Consider the following 15,954-nt stretch of genomic DNA (forward strand, 5'->3'; position numbering starts at 1 on the left):
GGATAAATTAAAGCACAATGAAGATGTAAAACCTCATACAAGTGTCTGATTATTAAAATAAAAATAATCTTAATCACAGCAGCGCTACATGGATTTGATTGCAATAGGCTTGATGGTTTCTCTCCCTTTTATTCTCTGAATAATAAATAATTAATGGTATTTCTGTTTATTTTTTCCAAACCTGAAGGATATGGAATGAAATTAAAAGATTACAAGTTACAATAAATAAAAGAAGATATTGATAGTATTAGTAAATATTATGGGAGTACATCCAAAGGCCCCAATTTAAGCATTATATAATTAGCCCATGGAGCTCACTGCAGCAAGATAGTGAGTCAAATGTACTAGTAAGTTTCCAACAAGTATTAGCTGTGCATAATAAAAATAGACTCCACTTTTTTAATTTTATTTTTAGCACCAACAGTGAGCTAGGTGCAGTAAAGACTAAAATGAAAAGTAATATCTTATCAGAAGAATTTATAATCTACATGGAAAATGTACAAAGGAAGGAAGAGATAAGATGCAATAAAGAACAGAGTGACTGAACAATTAATCTGAACACAGAGTTTGTTCAATTTTTTTTAAGGCTTCTTTGTTTTAAAAAAATGCTATGTTTTAGAGTTAAGAAATTCAATTGTTGGGTTACATAATGCTTGGTGAATTGAAGACTAAAATCTGCAGGCCTTTAGGAAGAGCTGAATTTTGAGGATGATATTGAAGAACATAGTTGAGGCAGGTCATGGTAGGATATACTTAAATGGTTGTAGTAAAATCCACATGCTCCATGATGGTCTGGAAAGAATTTCTCCCATAGTATAGTAATGCACCACTAAGTACATTGTTAACAAGTGTTATAATCTCCTTTGAAGCATCTAGAATTAGTCAGAGACACAAAATATTGAACCAGATTAAACCATTAATCTGTTCCAATAGAGCAACTCCTGTGTTTCTCTACCTAATTGTATAACTCTCCTCATGTATTGTGTGGCAAAACATATCCCCAGACTGTGTCTACCATAGAAAGAGGGATAAAGAAGTTTCCATTTTAACTACTCACCAGGATGAGCACTGAATGTGGAGAGGCAGGGGCACATTCATTTTATTATTGTGAGCACTGACAGTATCCTCCATGCTATACAAGACACAAAGACAACCCTTGCCATGAGGAGCTTACAATCTAAAAGACAGACACAGATAACACAAGACATGCTGGGAGACCTATAAAGAGGTGATAACTTTGGTATGTTTGTTTTTTACTGATTTATTTTGATCTCTCTCCTTTTATATAACATTGGGGAGTAGAAGGCATCTAACAAACCAGAGAAAAAGGGACCTGAATATATGCCTTGATGAAGTCAATATACATTTGCAGTATTGGGTAGTAAATACTTAACTTTAAGATTCTCTTCAGCTGCAGTGATCAGAGTTGTACTTCCAGTTTCAGGGTGCTGAAAATCTAGGTTTCGGAGAAATGATTAAACTTTAGAATATTGCTGATGATGATCTCCACATCAATCTTTGAAGTTACCTAAAGGAAACCTTGGAATAATTTATTGTTCTCTTTTTTGTTCCATAATATTTTTTTTAAGATTAAATTATTCCACTTGTGGTAGAGATTCTTAAGTGCTTGCATTGTTGGTGTTAATAAATTATAATAATAATATTCACAGTGTTCCTTATAAAGTTTTTATCACACTAACTAAGCCCTAATAATTACCTTAAATACAATACATTTTTATAGTATGTTTAAATTTTTCAGCCTAGCTATACACGCAAGAGGTGAGGTGAGGTGAGGTGGGGTGGGGGTGGGGAGGACAGGGACTAACCACTAATTAACTGTAACATTGATTTTGTTTTGTTTTACATTATGGATTCTATCATACAAGGTAACACATACCTTTAGCTTAATAAATGTCAAAGTGGCAAAGTAAGAGTTCATTTTCTGCTTCATGCAACTAAGATCTTTTATACATCTCATTATTTTATCTCCCTTTATTTTATTTTCAGATGAGCTCACAGCACAACTGATGGGAATGGAAAAACTGCCTAATGTCACAACATTAAAAAACAAAAAAACAAAAACAACAACAACAACAAAAAAACCACTGAGAAAATGTTGGGCCCAATTTAACTCCCATTGAATTCAATAAGAATTTTCCTACCGTGTACTGTTAAAGATGAGCAGGCTTAGGCCCTTATTCCGTTAACTAACAGGAAAGCATAATTGCTTGAACAAGTGCCACAGCACCCTCTACAGACTTGTTGATAGTTATCCCCAGGGATTTATCTTAGATGAAATTCAAGTTTTTATAACAAATTGCACTTTTATATAGCACCTTTCATCCAAGGATCGCATAAAATTTAAAACACAATAATATTAAGTCTCACAACAACCCTGTGGGATAGGCAGGTATTATCCCCATTTTAAACATGGCTAAACATATACCGAGAAGGTGAGTGACTTGCCCAAGGTCCCACAGTGAATCAGTGCAAAGACTGGGATAAAAGTCAAGACTCTTGATTCCCAATCCTCTATGCTAATCACTGCACAACACTTTCTCTTGGTGTACATTAGCATATGCATTCCATTAAACTGGTTTGTAAGATTATAACTAGATGGTGATCTCCTCAAGATTTTGTCTTTTTACTTTATTGTAAATTACCATGCATAATTGTGGAGCTCCATAAATAATAACTGAAAAGAATAGGTTCTGTAAAATATGCTGAAACACTGAGCTTACCTAGAGCTTGTATCAAAGAGCAAGTTTTGAAACAGAGACACCAATCCGAAGAGCAGCTAAATATAATTTTTTAGGTCACAGCTGTCCCTCTTTACTGGATATCAGCTAATTCACACAGTGATTCTGTGTACTTTGATTTTATTTTCTGGGTAAGCTTCAGATTGCGTAGCCAACTGTGTTCCCATTATTAAAGCAAATTCTTCTAGAATAAAATCCTTCAGGCAGCCACTGCTACAAGCAGGCTGTTTAGTTTACAGGCTGTTGCCAAGGCAACTGTCCACTGGGCATTTTGTCTGGAGAATTGTAAGTTGGAGTCTCAGCCTGCTGCTAAGTTGCTTGTAGATGCACTCAGTGACAATTAGCATCTCACTCCCTGGCCCTTTCTCCCCCCATGGCACTGCTGCCAGATTCCTGGCATGACAGTTCTTCCTTAGGCAGCACAGCAACGAGTCGGACCTCAGGTGGCTTCTATGCCAAGAGCCAGGTGGGCATGATCTCCTCTTTTAATGCCCTGTGGGACAGCTCCTGCAGAGAATCCAAGCTGGCGTCCACCTCTCTGTGCCGCTGCCCTGGGTGCAGGAATAGGGCTGTCTCTGAGGAGGGGGGAGGGACGGAGCGGAGGGGCAGGGCTGTCTCTCAGGAGGGATGTGTGTGTAGGAATAGGGCTGTCCCTCAGGAGGGGTGTGTGGGGAGGGACGGAGCAGAGGGGCAAGGCTGTCTCTCAGGAAGGATGTGTGTGTTGCGGGGGGGGGGGGTCTGTGTAGGAATAGGGCTGTCCCTCAGGAGGGGTGTGTGGGGAGGGACGGAGCAGAGGGGCAAGGCTGTCTCTCAGGAGGGATGTGTGTGTAGGAATAGGGCTGTCTCTGAGGAGGGGTGTGTGGGGAGGGACGGAGCAGAGGGGCAAGGCTGTCTCTCAGGAGGGATGTGTGTGTAGGAATAGGGCTGTCTCTGAGGAGGGGTGTGTGGGGAGGGACGGAGCGGAGGGGCAGGGCTGTCTCTCAGGAAGGATGTGTGTGTTGCGGGGGGGGGGGGTCTGTGTAGGAATAGGGCTGTCCCTCAGGAGGGGTGTGTGGGGAGGGACGGAGCAGAGGGGCAAGGCTGTCTCTCAGGAGGGATGTGTGTGTAGGAATAGGGCTGTCCCTCAGGAGGGGTGTGTGGGGAGGGACGGAGCGGAGGGGCAGGGCTGTCTCTCAGGAGGGATGTGTGTGTTGCGGGGGGGGGGGTCTGTGTAGGAATAGGGCTGTCCCTCAGGAGGGGTGTGTGGGGAGGGACGGAGCAGAGGAGCAAGGCTGTCTCTCAGGAGGGATGTGTGTGTAGGAATAGGGCTGTCTCTGAGGAGGGGTGTGTGGGGAGGGACGGAGCGGAGGGGCAGGGCCGTCTCTCAGGAGGGATGTGTGTGTTGCGGGGGGGGGTCTGTGTAGGAATAGGGCTGTCCCTCAGGAGGGGTGTAAGGAGAGGGTGGTCTCGGAGCGGGGAAGGGAGGCATCGGACTGGGCTGAGAGCAGCGGGTAGCTCTGTGTGCGAGCCCCAAAGCTGGGGGCATTTCCAAGGGCTCTCTCGCTGCCCTTCCCCGCCGTCCTGCTCCTGCCCTCGCCCTCCTCCCGTGATCCTATGCGCGCTACTGCCCGGTGGCTGCACAAGATGGCGGCGGACAGCGAGGTGAGTCTCCCGGCCCGGTCCCCCGCCGATTCCTTGTAGCCCGCCCGCACTCACCGCCTCTCCCCCTCTCTCCCCGCAGCCCGAGTCCGAGGTGTTTGAGATCACGGACTTCACCACCGCCTCCGAGTGGGAAAGGTACGAGACCGCCGCTCCGGGCTCCGCATCTCTCACCCCTTCCCCGGCTGCGCGTCCTGCCCCCCGCCCTTCCTTGCGGTTAGCGCCCCCGCCCGGCTTTGCACGGTTAGGGGAAGGGGCCCTCGGAGCGGTACCCAGTGTAACCCCCGATGGGATGATTGCACAGCGCGGCGGCGTCCTCCCCCGCCCCGGCAAGCTGTTGCCTGCCCTCAGGAACCCCTGGGAAAGGCAGTATGGCCTCCCGAGTCCCGCTCCTTCCCCTGAGGCCCCGGCGTCGTGACTCCTGTGGTGCGGCCCCACACGCCTTAGCGTTTTTGGGACCAGTTTCCCACTCCTGTTGTTAACCCCGGAATGGATCTACTTGTGGGTGTGCTGGCGTAGGAAGCTGGCAGCATTTTAACCGTCCTGTTGCGTAGGTCTGACCGAATCAGGTCTAAATGATCCCGTGGTAAAATAGCCAGTGGCTTCCTGGAGCCTTCTCCCTCCATGCTTCTCTCAACTGCTGTCACCGCTGAAGGAGAACCAACAGTAGGGTGTCTTTCAGAAAAGCTAACGTAAAGACAGTTCTTCAGAGCAGGAACTGCATTTTTGCGATATTACTCCATTGCAAACACGATGTCAGTGTTTAATGTGCACTATGGTATTTCCTGTGTTCAGTTCAGTGCAGAGAGATGTGCTTGTGTGGTTAAATACCATTATCAGTTTTGCCTGGGTAAATATTTGACAGGGAACAATTTATCTTGTTTTGGAGTGTTAGAAATTTAGTCATCTTTTGTTGTTTGCTTATTTAGAATAGTAATCTGGACAGTGTACAGAATGGATTTCTGCAAATGACACAAACTGGGAAGTTGATTGAAGTGCTGGTTTGTTTGTATGCAAATGGAATGAGCACAGAAGAAAATTGACATTTTGTAATTAAGGTTGATTGGATAGTGAGAAGGTGCTGTCCCAACCATAAGAATAATTCTGAGTTGGAATATTGAAATGTTAATAAAACATACATGAGGCCTAATCCCATTTCCAGTTAAATCAATAGAAGTTGGATTGACCCATCACCAAGTTTGTGTGTGAGTGAACTCCCTTAAAGTGAACATATTAATGTAAAGTACCAGAAAATAGATTATAAAGAACAATCTTACATTATCTACATGATTTTATAGGCCTCTTCCATCTCTAGTTTTCATGATAGAAGCTTAGTCCTCTTTCAAAGTTTTATAGTCTGCTTATGTGTTAAAATCTAAATTTGGGTTCCTATTTGAATAATCCATGGTATGGAATTTTGTTTGTTTAAAGTGAATATTTCTAATTGATTCAAAATATTTGGAGGGCTTCTGGTGATTACACTAAGGTTTCAAAGAATGAAGTCTGCCAGGGAAAAAAAGTACATACCAGAATCTCTTCCCATTATTTTTAATAATTAGTTTAAGTATGCATTTTCAGCTGTTGGAGACTGAGAACATCACTGTTTGCAGCTAGTGTTGATTTATTGACTCTTGCAGTTGTTGGCTTGGTCATTTGGATTTCTGATATTTCTGAGCAGAATGAAATCAACTGGGGAAAGTGTTTGTTAGCTTGCTGTGAGTTACAAAGTATGAATTCAGTTTCTACTAAAACTCATCCAGAAAGCTCAGTAGACTTTCTAAACTAAGAATAACTTTTGCGGGGTTTATCGCTGTCACCAGAATCATAAACTAAAATTACAGCTTTATGTCTGTATGGTGTGTTGTGTATATTATTTGTTAATTACAACTTTGAAATACTTGAGAGAGAGAGAGATTTCCTGCTCAGACTCTAGCCATCATTCTCTGTTCCATGCTTCCCCTTTTTGTTCAGATACTGGATGATGTAAGCAGCACTGTACTGTACAGTAAGTAGGTTATTTTAAAATTAACTTTCCAAGTGTATAATTCCTGAGCTGGTCACTAAGAGAGACAAAATCATTCTGTTTACAAATTACTTAAAATTTACAATACTATTTGGGTATCTGTAGGTACATCTTTGCCTCTCTGCTCAATGGAATGTTTGTGCCTATATCCTGTAGATCAGATTGTGAGCCCCTTTATTTTACTGTGGTGGTCAGTGAAATGAAAATCTGAATGAAGTGTAATTTCCCCTGAAATAGAAATACTGAGTGGAACTATGCATGTGAGTAGTTCACCAGTGTAAACAAGAGGCTCACAATCAGGCACTCTGTGAGAGTAAGGCTTAGTATAAATGAAATAGAGAAAAAAGAAAACCATTTTTTCCCCTTGTAATGAGTTGTACAGTGCTCATTTTTCAGGAATTTCACTGTATTGTACTGTCACTTTTTGCAAAATAAATTCTAATGTAAACTCCGTTTAGGAAATACTAATAATTTTTCTCCCCGCTAGATTTATTTCAAAAGTTGAAGAAGTTTTGAATGACTGGAAACTTATTGGGATTTCTTCAGGCAAGCCTCTAGAAAAGGTCAGTTTAATTGCTTCTGAATTTCTGTTTCATAATTGGAGATGGCATGTAATATATAGTGTGCATTCGTATTTACACTTCAAATTTCCTTGTATTTGGCGGACTAAACTTTGAGGTTACTTACAGCAAGAACAGTTTTCAGTGGGAATTTTACTTGAAGAAATGAATCTGTGTGGTCAAAATTAATTGTAAAGTTATGGAGATATTGTTATATTGTTATATATGTTAGGTTGGTAATGAGTAGACCTTTGTGTGCTCCAGTGTTCTTGTTCCTGGATTCAGAGTGGGAAAGGCATTGTCCAGGTTCCCATTTGAGTTCTCAAGGATCTCTGTTTTCCCTTCACTCCATGGCACTTAACCTTTATGATGCACGGATAAAAGTCTCACATGACTCCTTAGAGCTAGTCAATATTTGTCTGTATTTCATTACAGAGGATGCAGTTGTGGCTCAGGCACTCCACTCCCTCAAAGTCTAAAAAATACTTAGGGTATGTCTACAAAAATAGCGGCACAGCTGAGAGCTCTCCCATTGGCATAATAAAACAACCTAGGTGAATGGCAGAAGCTATGTCAGTAAGGGAAGCTCTCCTGCCAACATAGCGCTGTGCACATGAGTGCTTATATTGGTGTAACTTGTGTTGCTCAGATGGGTGGTTTATTCACACCCCTGAGCAACATAAGTTATGCCGACACAGGCTGTAGTGTAGACATTGCCATAGTCTTTGCAGACTTCCTTCTCTGAGCTTAGTACACCAGAGAGGAAACTACCCAGATATCTTGCACAGCAATGCAGAGAAATTCTTCTGTACTGAGTGGGCTGGCAGCTACATTTTCAAAGGGAGTTTTATGAAACTAAATTTGGTGTTCAGGACGCTGTTTTCAGGGTTAAAACTTGGTTATCTAATCAAATACTTTCAATCTTAACTATTAATATATTCCTACACGTTAAGGTTGAACTTGTCTCTTGAGTTGTGTAGTCCAATAATCTAGTGATAGGAGCCCTATAACAAGTAAGAGGATGGTGCAAATCAAGGAATCCTCTAAATAACTTTGTTTAAGCATTACTATATAGAAAAGTAGAATTGTTGTTAATCATACATATGTAGTGTTACTTAGTGATATTTACAGTCAGCGTTATGCAGATATATTTTAAACAATGGTCTGACTACTGTTTCTTCATCTGAAACTTGATTGATGTTTGTTTTTAATACACAGAACTATTTACAGTTCTCTGAAGAATAGAATTGTGTAATTACTGAGGTCAGATTCAAGATGAATATTAGAAACAGAAAAGTATTTCACACCAAATATTGGAACCAAGCAGTATACAGTAGACATAATCTCCTAAAGGAGCTGTTTTGTCTTTCAGCACAGCACTGGTGAACACTGAAATCTGTGATTTTGTTGGAGAGGTATACAAATGCCTTTGAATTGCAAGATAATTCTATAGGCTGTTTATTTAGAATAACCAGACCTTTGAAATGAACATGCTTGATCATAGGAAGATTTGTTTTAATATTTTAACTTTGTAAAGCGTTTTGGGACTCCTTTTTTATTAATCTATGTAAAATACGTATTGTCCACACCAGAAAGATTAATTCTGTAGGTAATACTTGCAATATACTTTATTGCTGATCTAAATGCCCTCTAAGCTGTGTGGCCACGCATCAGGCAATCAAGGGCTGCACAGGCTGGTATAGGTGCCTTTTCCCCAGCCCTGGAGTGGCTGTGGCTGGGGAGAGGGCTGGAGGGAGTGCTCTTTTCCTGCCGCAGTCCCGGGGCAGCCTGCGCCCCTGTTATGCTATACAAAGCACACAGGGTCTTTTATAAGAGAGAAGGCAAATATGCCATATTTATTGAAAATACAACAGTTAGCATATGCTTTTCAGTCACACAAACACATGCACACAAGTCCTGCATATGGTCTTTATAGTTACCAGTCTGTAGTAGCTCAAGTCAATCTAATAGCCAGTTAGATGGAGTACAAGTGAGGAGCTAGGCTCTGTCGGTCGTGATCCGATGCTCTGCAGGACTGAACCCAGAGTTCCCTGGCAAAACACCCCATCTTTATCGTTGTAAATTCCCATTTGAGTCCATGCATTTTGCAATGTCAGCCTGTAATCATTAGTCCTTAAGTGGTGTTAATCTTGGGGTTTTCTGCTGTTATCATTTGATGGTTATTGTCGGGCTTCCCATCGTTATCTCCTATTTGTTGTCTTGTCTTCGGGGGTGCCTGCCTCACCTCTGAGGTTGTCAGTGCTGCTAACATGTTTAGCCTCAGATACAATGGATATTTTCTGATGGTCTCCTGGTATTTCCAAGTCTCTCACTTTTTCTTGACCATCTGGACATTTGTGATGGCTTTCACATCTTATCTTTTCCTGATGCATGCATTCCTCATTTACACAAAAAGTCTCTCACAGAAACCTTCAAAGGTATACAGAATACACTGTAAATTAAGTCTTGCTAAATCTTATAACTAAAACAGTTCACATTGGGGCTTCAGGCCCTCAACATTTCTCTAACCTGTTTATTATAGACACAATACAAAATCCTGTCATTTACTTACTAAACCTTAAAACAAAGAAATGTATATTTAACTAGAGTGCCTAATTTGTAATACATATAGGAAACCATAGTAGACATTATATCTTATCCTAAAACAAAAGGGTGACCATAATCAGTCATAAGGACTGTTCTGGTCTGTCCCAGCCTTAACATCAGTACAGACACTGGCAGTCTGTCAGATGCATTCCTACCAATGTCCCAGAGGGTCATTCCTTTCTGCTATTCAAAAAGGGTGGCTGGTAAAATGAAATCAAGACATACATTAGTACCTCTATTCTTATAGTACAATTATAAAATCCTGCTCCTACACCACAAACCCTGCATTCCTGGCCTCATTCCAGAGCCCGCAGCCCCGTCCAGAGCCCTTACTCCCCCACACACCCCAACCCTCTGCCTCAGCCCTGGGCTTCCTCCTGCACTCCAAACCTCTCATCCCCAGCCCCACCCCAGAGCCTGCATCCCCAGCCAGAACCCTAACCCCCCACACCTCAACCCTCTGCCCCGTCCCTGAGTCCCCTCCCACACTCCAAGTCCCTCCTCCCCAGCCCCACCCCGGAGCCCGCACCTGCAGCCAGAGCCCTCACTCCCCCCACACTCCAACCCTCTGCTCAAGCCTTGGGCCTCCTCCCACACGCCGAACCCCTCAGCCCCACCCCACATCACCTCCATATTGATGCACATAAAATTCATTCCACACATGGATGTAAAAAATGGGAACATTGTTGTTGAAGGTTAACCTAAATCTTCATGACCGAATAATATCGTATCCCTTTTCAATATACAGGGTGTATACACCACTGGAATATGGGAGGAGAAATCAGATGAAATTTCATTTGCTGACTTCAGATTCTCCATTACTCATCATTATCTTGTGCAAGAAGCCAGTGACAAAGATGGGAAAGAGGAGTTGGTAGAAGGTAAATGATTGTTCTTTTAATTGGTATAGGTATAGGGTAGATGGCATTCAGAAATTACTCTTCACTGTATCATGATAATGTAGTATGAAATTTGCAGCACATTAATTTGACTTGTCTAGAAACGTCAGAGGTCTGCAGATTATGCCCTCAAACCACAAGGTGCATGTCTGTTTGTTCAAGTATTTTGCAAACTATAGTTTCCATGTAGTATTGTTAGTTCGTTCTCCCCAAAGAACTTGAGTTGTTAGGTTATAAAATTAAAGGTCCTTAAAATTCAGCTGTCTGGCTGTTATCTTGGTATAAAAGGCAAAAATAGCAAGTGTTACAGTTTTAATAAAACTTGTGGATGTTCGGAACAGTGTTGATCACTCTCTTCTTAATATCTCTGGGAGGAAACCTGAATCTTATGTCCAGTTGGGTCTTTTTAAATCTAATGTAAATACTGAATGTTAGCATTTTGCGTTAGTGAAACATTGTGGTAGTGATGAAAGAATATATTGTAGCCTAACAAACATACCAAAGCTTTATAATGGTATGTTTTGTTCACTATAACATTTACTCTTTGACACGTTAACAAATGCTGAAGCAGAATTAAAGCTGACAAACCTACATGGTTTAATTATTTCATTATGAAAAGGACGTGAATGTGTGTAATTGCAGTTTCCAACTACACTGTCCTCTAAAGGTTTCTCATCCCTATGTAAACCTTAAAATCAAAGTACAGTAAATTTAGCTCCTCCCCATTTACCCACCAACTGTAAAATACATGCCTCAGAATTTGAAACTGTCAAGAACAAGTAAATTTTCAGTCTCATTATATTAACATCTCAAAGCCCCTGAAGACTTCTCTTCTTTTTCAGACATGCAAATGATAGCCAGTATATGTTTGCATTATTTGATTGTCAATGTCCTTGCATGGACGGTCCCTGTTCTAGCTCTCTTTCTGATATATCTTGACTAATGATTAGAAATGGCCATAGCAGGAGCATCTACTATTATGGTGATTTCCTTAATGATGTGTTTCAAAACTGTTACAGATTAAGGCAAGAAATATTTTTTTTCCAAAATATTTGGTAGCTATGCCTTCTCAGTAGAAGAAAGTCCTTTTTAATTTAAAGTTACAATAGTGCTAATGAATGCGCTAGACTGACAGCTGTGAAGGTTGAGATGAGGTATGATGGAGCTGTTGAGTGATGCCATTACAGTGCAAACGGGGATAAACAGTGACACCATCAACACGTTAAAATGATCACTTTGAAATATTTGCATTAGTTTCTGTTAGTTTAATGAACCTCTCTTACTATTTCAAAACATAAAGTTGGATTTCTCTGTGACCTTAAAGCATCACAATGACAATCTAAAGGGTAATAATCTAATAATAATTTTGTACAGATATTGAAACGTGATAGCAGTGGTGACATTTCTAGTCAACGTTATCACCATCTTGTTCATCATTATGATCTCTGTTGAGGGTGCATGGGTTACCAAATTCTTAATTGTCTTGGCATGTACACAGTTCTCTGCAGGGAAGATTGTTTTGACTACTGACACAGTTGATTGTGCAGTGACCGCTACTGGTACAGGCACAAATAAGGTCTTGTAGAAGCTCAGATGCTGTTGGGTCCTTGAAGAATACAGGAAGTAGTTCATCACCCCCATTTTTCCATCCATGTTGCAATGGTATTCCAATATCTGTTTTACCTGTGTATGAAGACATCCAAATCTTTGTTTGCCAAGGTGCTTTTTTGACATGCTCTTCAAAGCTATCCTCACATGGTGAGAGTTTGGCCAATGACTTTTGATGGCTAGATTGAAGTGCAAGCAATTCAGGTCTCTGTGGATCTCCTCTTCTTTCTCGCTGTCGTCATACAGCTCTGCTGCCACCTTCTTTGCTGCAGAAATTGTGGCTTGGCCATCACACTCTGCAAATTTGTCAAGGTCTCTGAAGTGATAAGCTCCCTTTGTTTTGACAGCTCTAAACACAAATGCTTTTTTCCCCTTGTACCAAGTAGGGATGATAGTGTCATATCCTGTTAATGCGTGTACAGCACAAAGTATGCTGCAAAAGTCAGGAGTGTGTCACAAATTGCATGTACAGGTATGAAGCATGGTGCCTAATTCCAGTCCATACGTTAAATGTGTTCAATTTTATGAAAGTAGCGAAGAGCAAGGACCAAAACATCTGTATCAGGTGACCTATTTACTGTGGTTCTTTTAAGATCACAAAACTCAGAAGCCATGTTGGCACATTTCGCATGCAGAAGCATCCTTGTATCTGTTTCCTTTTGAGTACTATACGAGTCCTTGGGCTTCCTCAGCATTTCGATTGGTGATGACTTTGCTGCTTCATCATTGGAAAAGCCTCCAGCAAGGAGGAGTGTTTGTGTTGGGTGTGCCCCTACACTCTCGGGTTCATTTTGACCCATATATTCAGAGGAATTGTAAAAGTGACTGCTTATTGGATACCACATTTAGAAACTTTTCCATTGAGGCATAAGACGTCCACCAATCATTTGGTATTTCTTGCATCCAATCTTAGATCCTGTCTGGTGCTGTTTCTCTGCAGTTTTCACAGAGCTACTGTTGTCATATATGTCAGAAACTTTGATTACAGAATTAGCTTTGTCAAATCCCTTTAGGGCCTGCCTCATGAACTCAGCAACCAATTAATCAAATGTGTGGAATTTGTCTCCAGACATCATTTGTAAGACAGCCATAGTATCTCTGATATACATGATGGTTTCTTTGTCGCATGCTGTCATAAATATAAAGGGAAGGGTAACCACTTTTCTGTATACAGAACTATAAAATCCCTCCTGGCCAGAGGCAAAATCCCTTCACCTCTAAAGGATTAAGAAGCTAAGATAACCTTGCTGGCACCTGATCAAAATGACCAATGAGGAGACAAGATACTTTCAAAGCTGGAGGGGGGGTGGGGGAAACAAATGGTCTGTCTGTCTGTGTGATTCTTTTGCTGGGACCAGGTCAGGAATGCTCTTCAGAACTTCTGTTAAGTAAGTAAGTAATCTAGCTAGAAATATGTTAGATTTCCTTTTGTTTAAATGGCTGGTAAATAAGCTGGGCTGAATGGAATGTATATTCCTTTTTTGTGTCTTTTTGTAACTTAAGGTTTTGCCTAGAGGGATTCTTTGTTTTGAATCTGATTACCCTGTAAGGTTATTTACCATCCTGATTTTACAGAGTTGATTCTTTTTCTTTAATTAAAATTCTTCTTTTAAGACCCTGATTGCTTTTTCATTGCCCTTAAGATCCAAGGGTTTGGATCTGTGTTCACCTATGCAAATTGGTGACTATTTTTATCAAGCCTTCCCCAAGAAGGGGGGGTGTAGGGCTTGGGGGGATATTTGTGGGGGAAGATGTCTCCAAGTGGGCTCTTCCCCTGTTCTTTGTTTAACACGCTTGGTGGTGGCAGCATAGGGTTCAAGGACAAGGAAAAGTTTGTACCTTGAGGAAGTTTTTAACCTAAGATGGTAAGAATAAGCTTGGGGAGGGTCTTTCATGCAGGTCCCCACATCTTTACCCTAGAGTTCAGAGTGGGGAAGGAACCTTGACACATGCTCTTAGGTCATGAATCCTTTCAGCTAGAGCTTCCAGATGATGCCCTAATTCAGCTTTGTCTGTTCTTCTCATTGTTCCATCAGCATGGAAGAGGGACATAGGCCCAGGTCCTGTTGGGTGACTTAAGAACATCATCTCTGCATCTTGTTAAGGACAGGGGCTCTGTGGAAGCCAGTTTCTGGACTTGTAGCTGCTCTGATTGTCCATCCCTTGCCAGATATTTGTTCGTTTTGGCCATGTCGGCAAATGTTTTGATGCCAGATTTCTTGGTGGGGCTGAAGAAGCTATGTGTCCCATTAGAATCAAGTACACCTCTCAAAAATCTTTCCATTTGTTCTTCACCAACATCTACTATTTTCAGTGGAGACTGGTACATCTGATGTTACATGCAGTCCAGTGGATATGTTGATAAGTGCCCGTGGATATGATTCAGGGTAAATGGGATTGTCTTAGTGCTGATGACATAGTTGTCAAGAGCAGTAACTGCACTGAAAAGGGATGAAGAGCATGAGGCAAGGACTTGTTTGTGGACTTTGTCTTCACCACTTCTTGTTAGGTCACATCTTTCTCTCACAGTATTTGCATATTCACAATATGAAGCTGTGTATTGTCACCTCTAACACTAATACTGGCCTGTGTATAAATTCTGAATTGAAAAACTACTTTCTAGAATATTTCAGATGCTGGTACTGCGTGCATAGACAACTATACATGAAAACATTCTACCAGAGAGGCAAAGTGGATGAAGTTATTTCTTGACCAACTTCTGTTGGTAAAAGTGACAAGATTTTGAGCTCCACAGAGCCCGTCTTCTGGTCTGAGAAAGGTAAACAGAGTGTCACAGCTAAATACAACAGATTGTTTAGCATAAGGAGTTAACACATGTTGCAAGAAACCATTCAAAATGAAGTGGGCAATTAACACCTCTGCAGTCATAGGACAAAGAAGAATAAGGCCTTTTCTACACTACAACGTTTTGTCGGCAAAAGCTGCCTTCTGCTGACAAAACGGGAGGTGTACATACTACAAAGCTACTTTTGGTGGCAAAACTCTGCTGTTTCGTCAACAAAACAAAACCACTTCAAAAAGAAGCATAAAGCTTTTTGCTGCAAAATTCAAGTGTTAGAGCATCAGTGTAGACACTGCTGTTTGTTTTGTCGACAAAGCTGGCTTCCACCTGTATCCCACAATACCTGTGGTGACTACTCTACTCACTGTTTTGATTTCTGCTGCCCTGCAGGCATACGCCCCTCCCCTTTCAAAGCTCTGGGAAGCTGACAGCTGAGCGTGTTTCTCCCTTTGGGGAACAAAGAGCAAATAATTAACATGGAATGCTCCTGTTCGGCTCTGCACTAGGAACACAGTGGTGCTGCTGCGGGCAGACTGCTGCTGCTGGTGGGGGTTGCTTTTGGGTGTATGACTGCTGTGCTGCTTTGACATTCCTCAGAACAGAGAGCTCACAGAACTGGGCAGGGTGCTGCTCCCAGCAGCTGAGGCGGTTGTGGGAGAACTGGGAGGGAATCACAGAACTGCAGGCAGAGTGGGCTGCTTTGGGAGAGACTGCTGAGCAGAGATGGGGGCTGAAGTGGTGGGGAGGGTCTCCCCCTGCTTCAGGATAGGTCGGTCAGCCTGCTGTCTCCCCTACCCCCCCACCCCCTTCAGTTGAAAGAGCATCTGACAATCTACTAGGATGCCCCTGGAATGATGGGATTGACAAACCTGCATCATGTGACACCTTACCTGCCCCATGAGACATTGCAAACCCTTACCAAAGCACCCTGCAGCCAGTTGCACAGTGGGATAGCTATGCACAGTGCACTGCTCTCTGTGTCGATACAAGACTTGTTAGTGTGGATGCACACTCCCAACACAAGGATCTAGTGTGGAGATGCAACAGCGGTTTTAAT

The 15,954-nt window shown here is 42.0% G+C and overlaps 2 protein-coding genes across 4 annotated transcripts in view; one reads left to right on the forward strand and one right to left on the reverse strand.

Annotated features, from left to right (window-relative positions):
- Positions 1 to 1,214, reverse strand: part of MAP3K19 (mitogen-activated protein kinase kinase kinase 19) — a 28,922-nt gene extending 27,708 nt beyond the window's left edge. Inside the window, exon 1 of the mRNA XM_084643964.1 lies at positions 1,058 to 1,214. The gene's annotated coding sequence lies outside the window, so the exon portion shown is untranslated. The remainder of the gene's footprint in view (positions 1 to 1,057) is intronic.
- A 2,984-nt stretch (positions 1,215 to 4,198) lies between these two features.
- Positions 4,199 to 15,954, forward strand: part of RAB3GAP1 (RAB3 GTPase activating protein catalytic subunit 1) — a 49,376-nt gene continuing 37,620 nt past the window's right edge. The window contains exons 1-4 of one of the 3 annotated variants that reach the window (XR_014713511.1): positions 4,199 to 4,400; positions 4,480 to 4,535; positions 6,908 to 6,983; positions 10,336 to 10,468. Coding sequence is in view for 2 of the 3 variants with exons in the window: in XM_084642739.1 (XP_084498865.1) it covers positions 4,353 to 4,400; positions 4,480 to 4,535; positions 6,908 to 6,983; positions 10,336 to 10,468 (313 nt within the window). In the remaining variant the exon portion in view is untranslated. The remainder of the gene's footprint in view (positions 4,401 to 4,479; positions 4,536 to 6,907; positions 6,984 to 10,335; positions 10,469 to 15,954) is intronic. The other 2 variants (XM_084642739.1, XM_084642740.1) reach the window with 2 other exon arrangements.

The sequence above is a fragment of the Lepidochelys olivacea genome (genome assembly GCF_965140295.1).
Source record: "Lepidochelys olivacea isolate rLepOli2 genome assembly, chromosome: 11".
NCBI lineage: Eukaryota > Metazoa > Chordata > Testudines > Cheloniidae > Lepidochelys > Lepidochelys olivacea.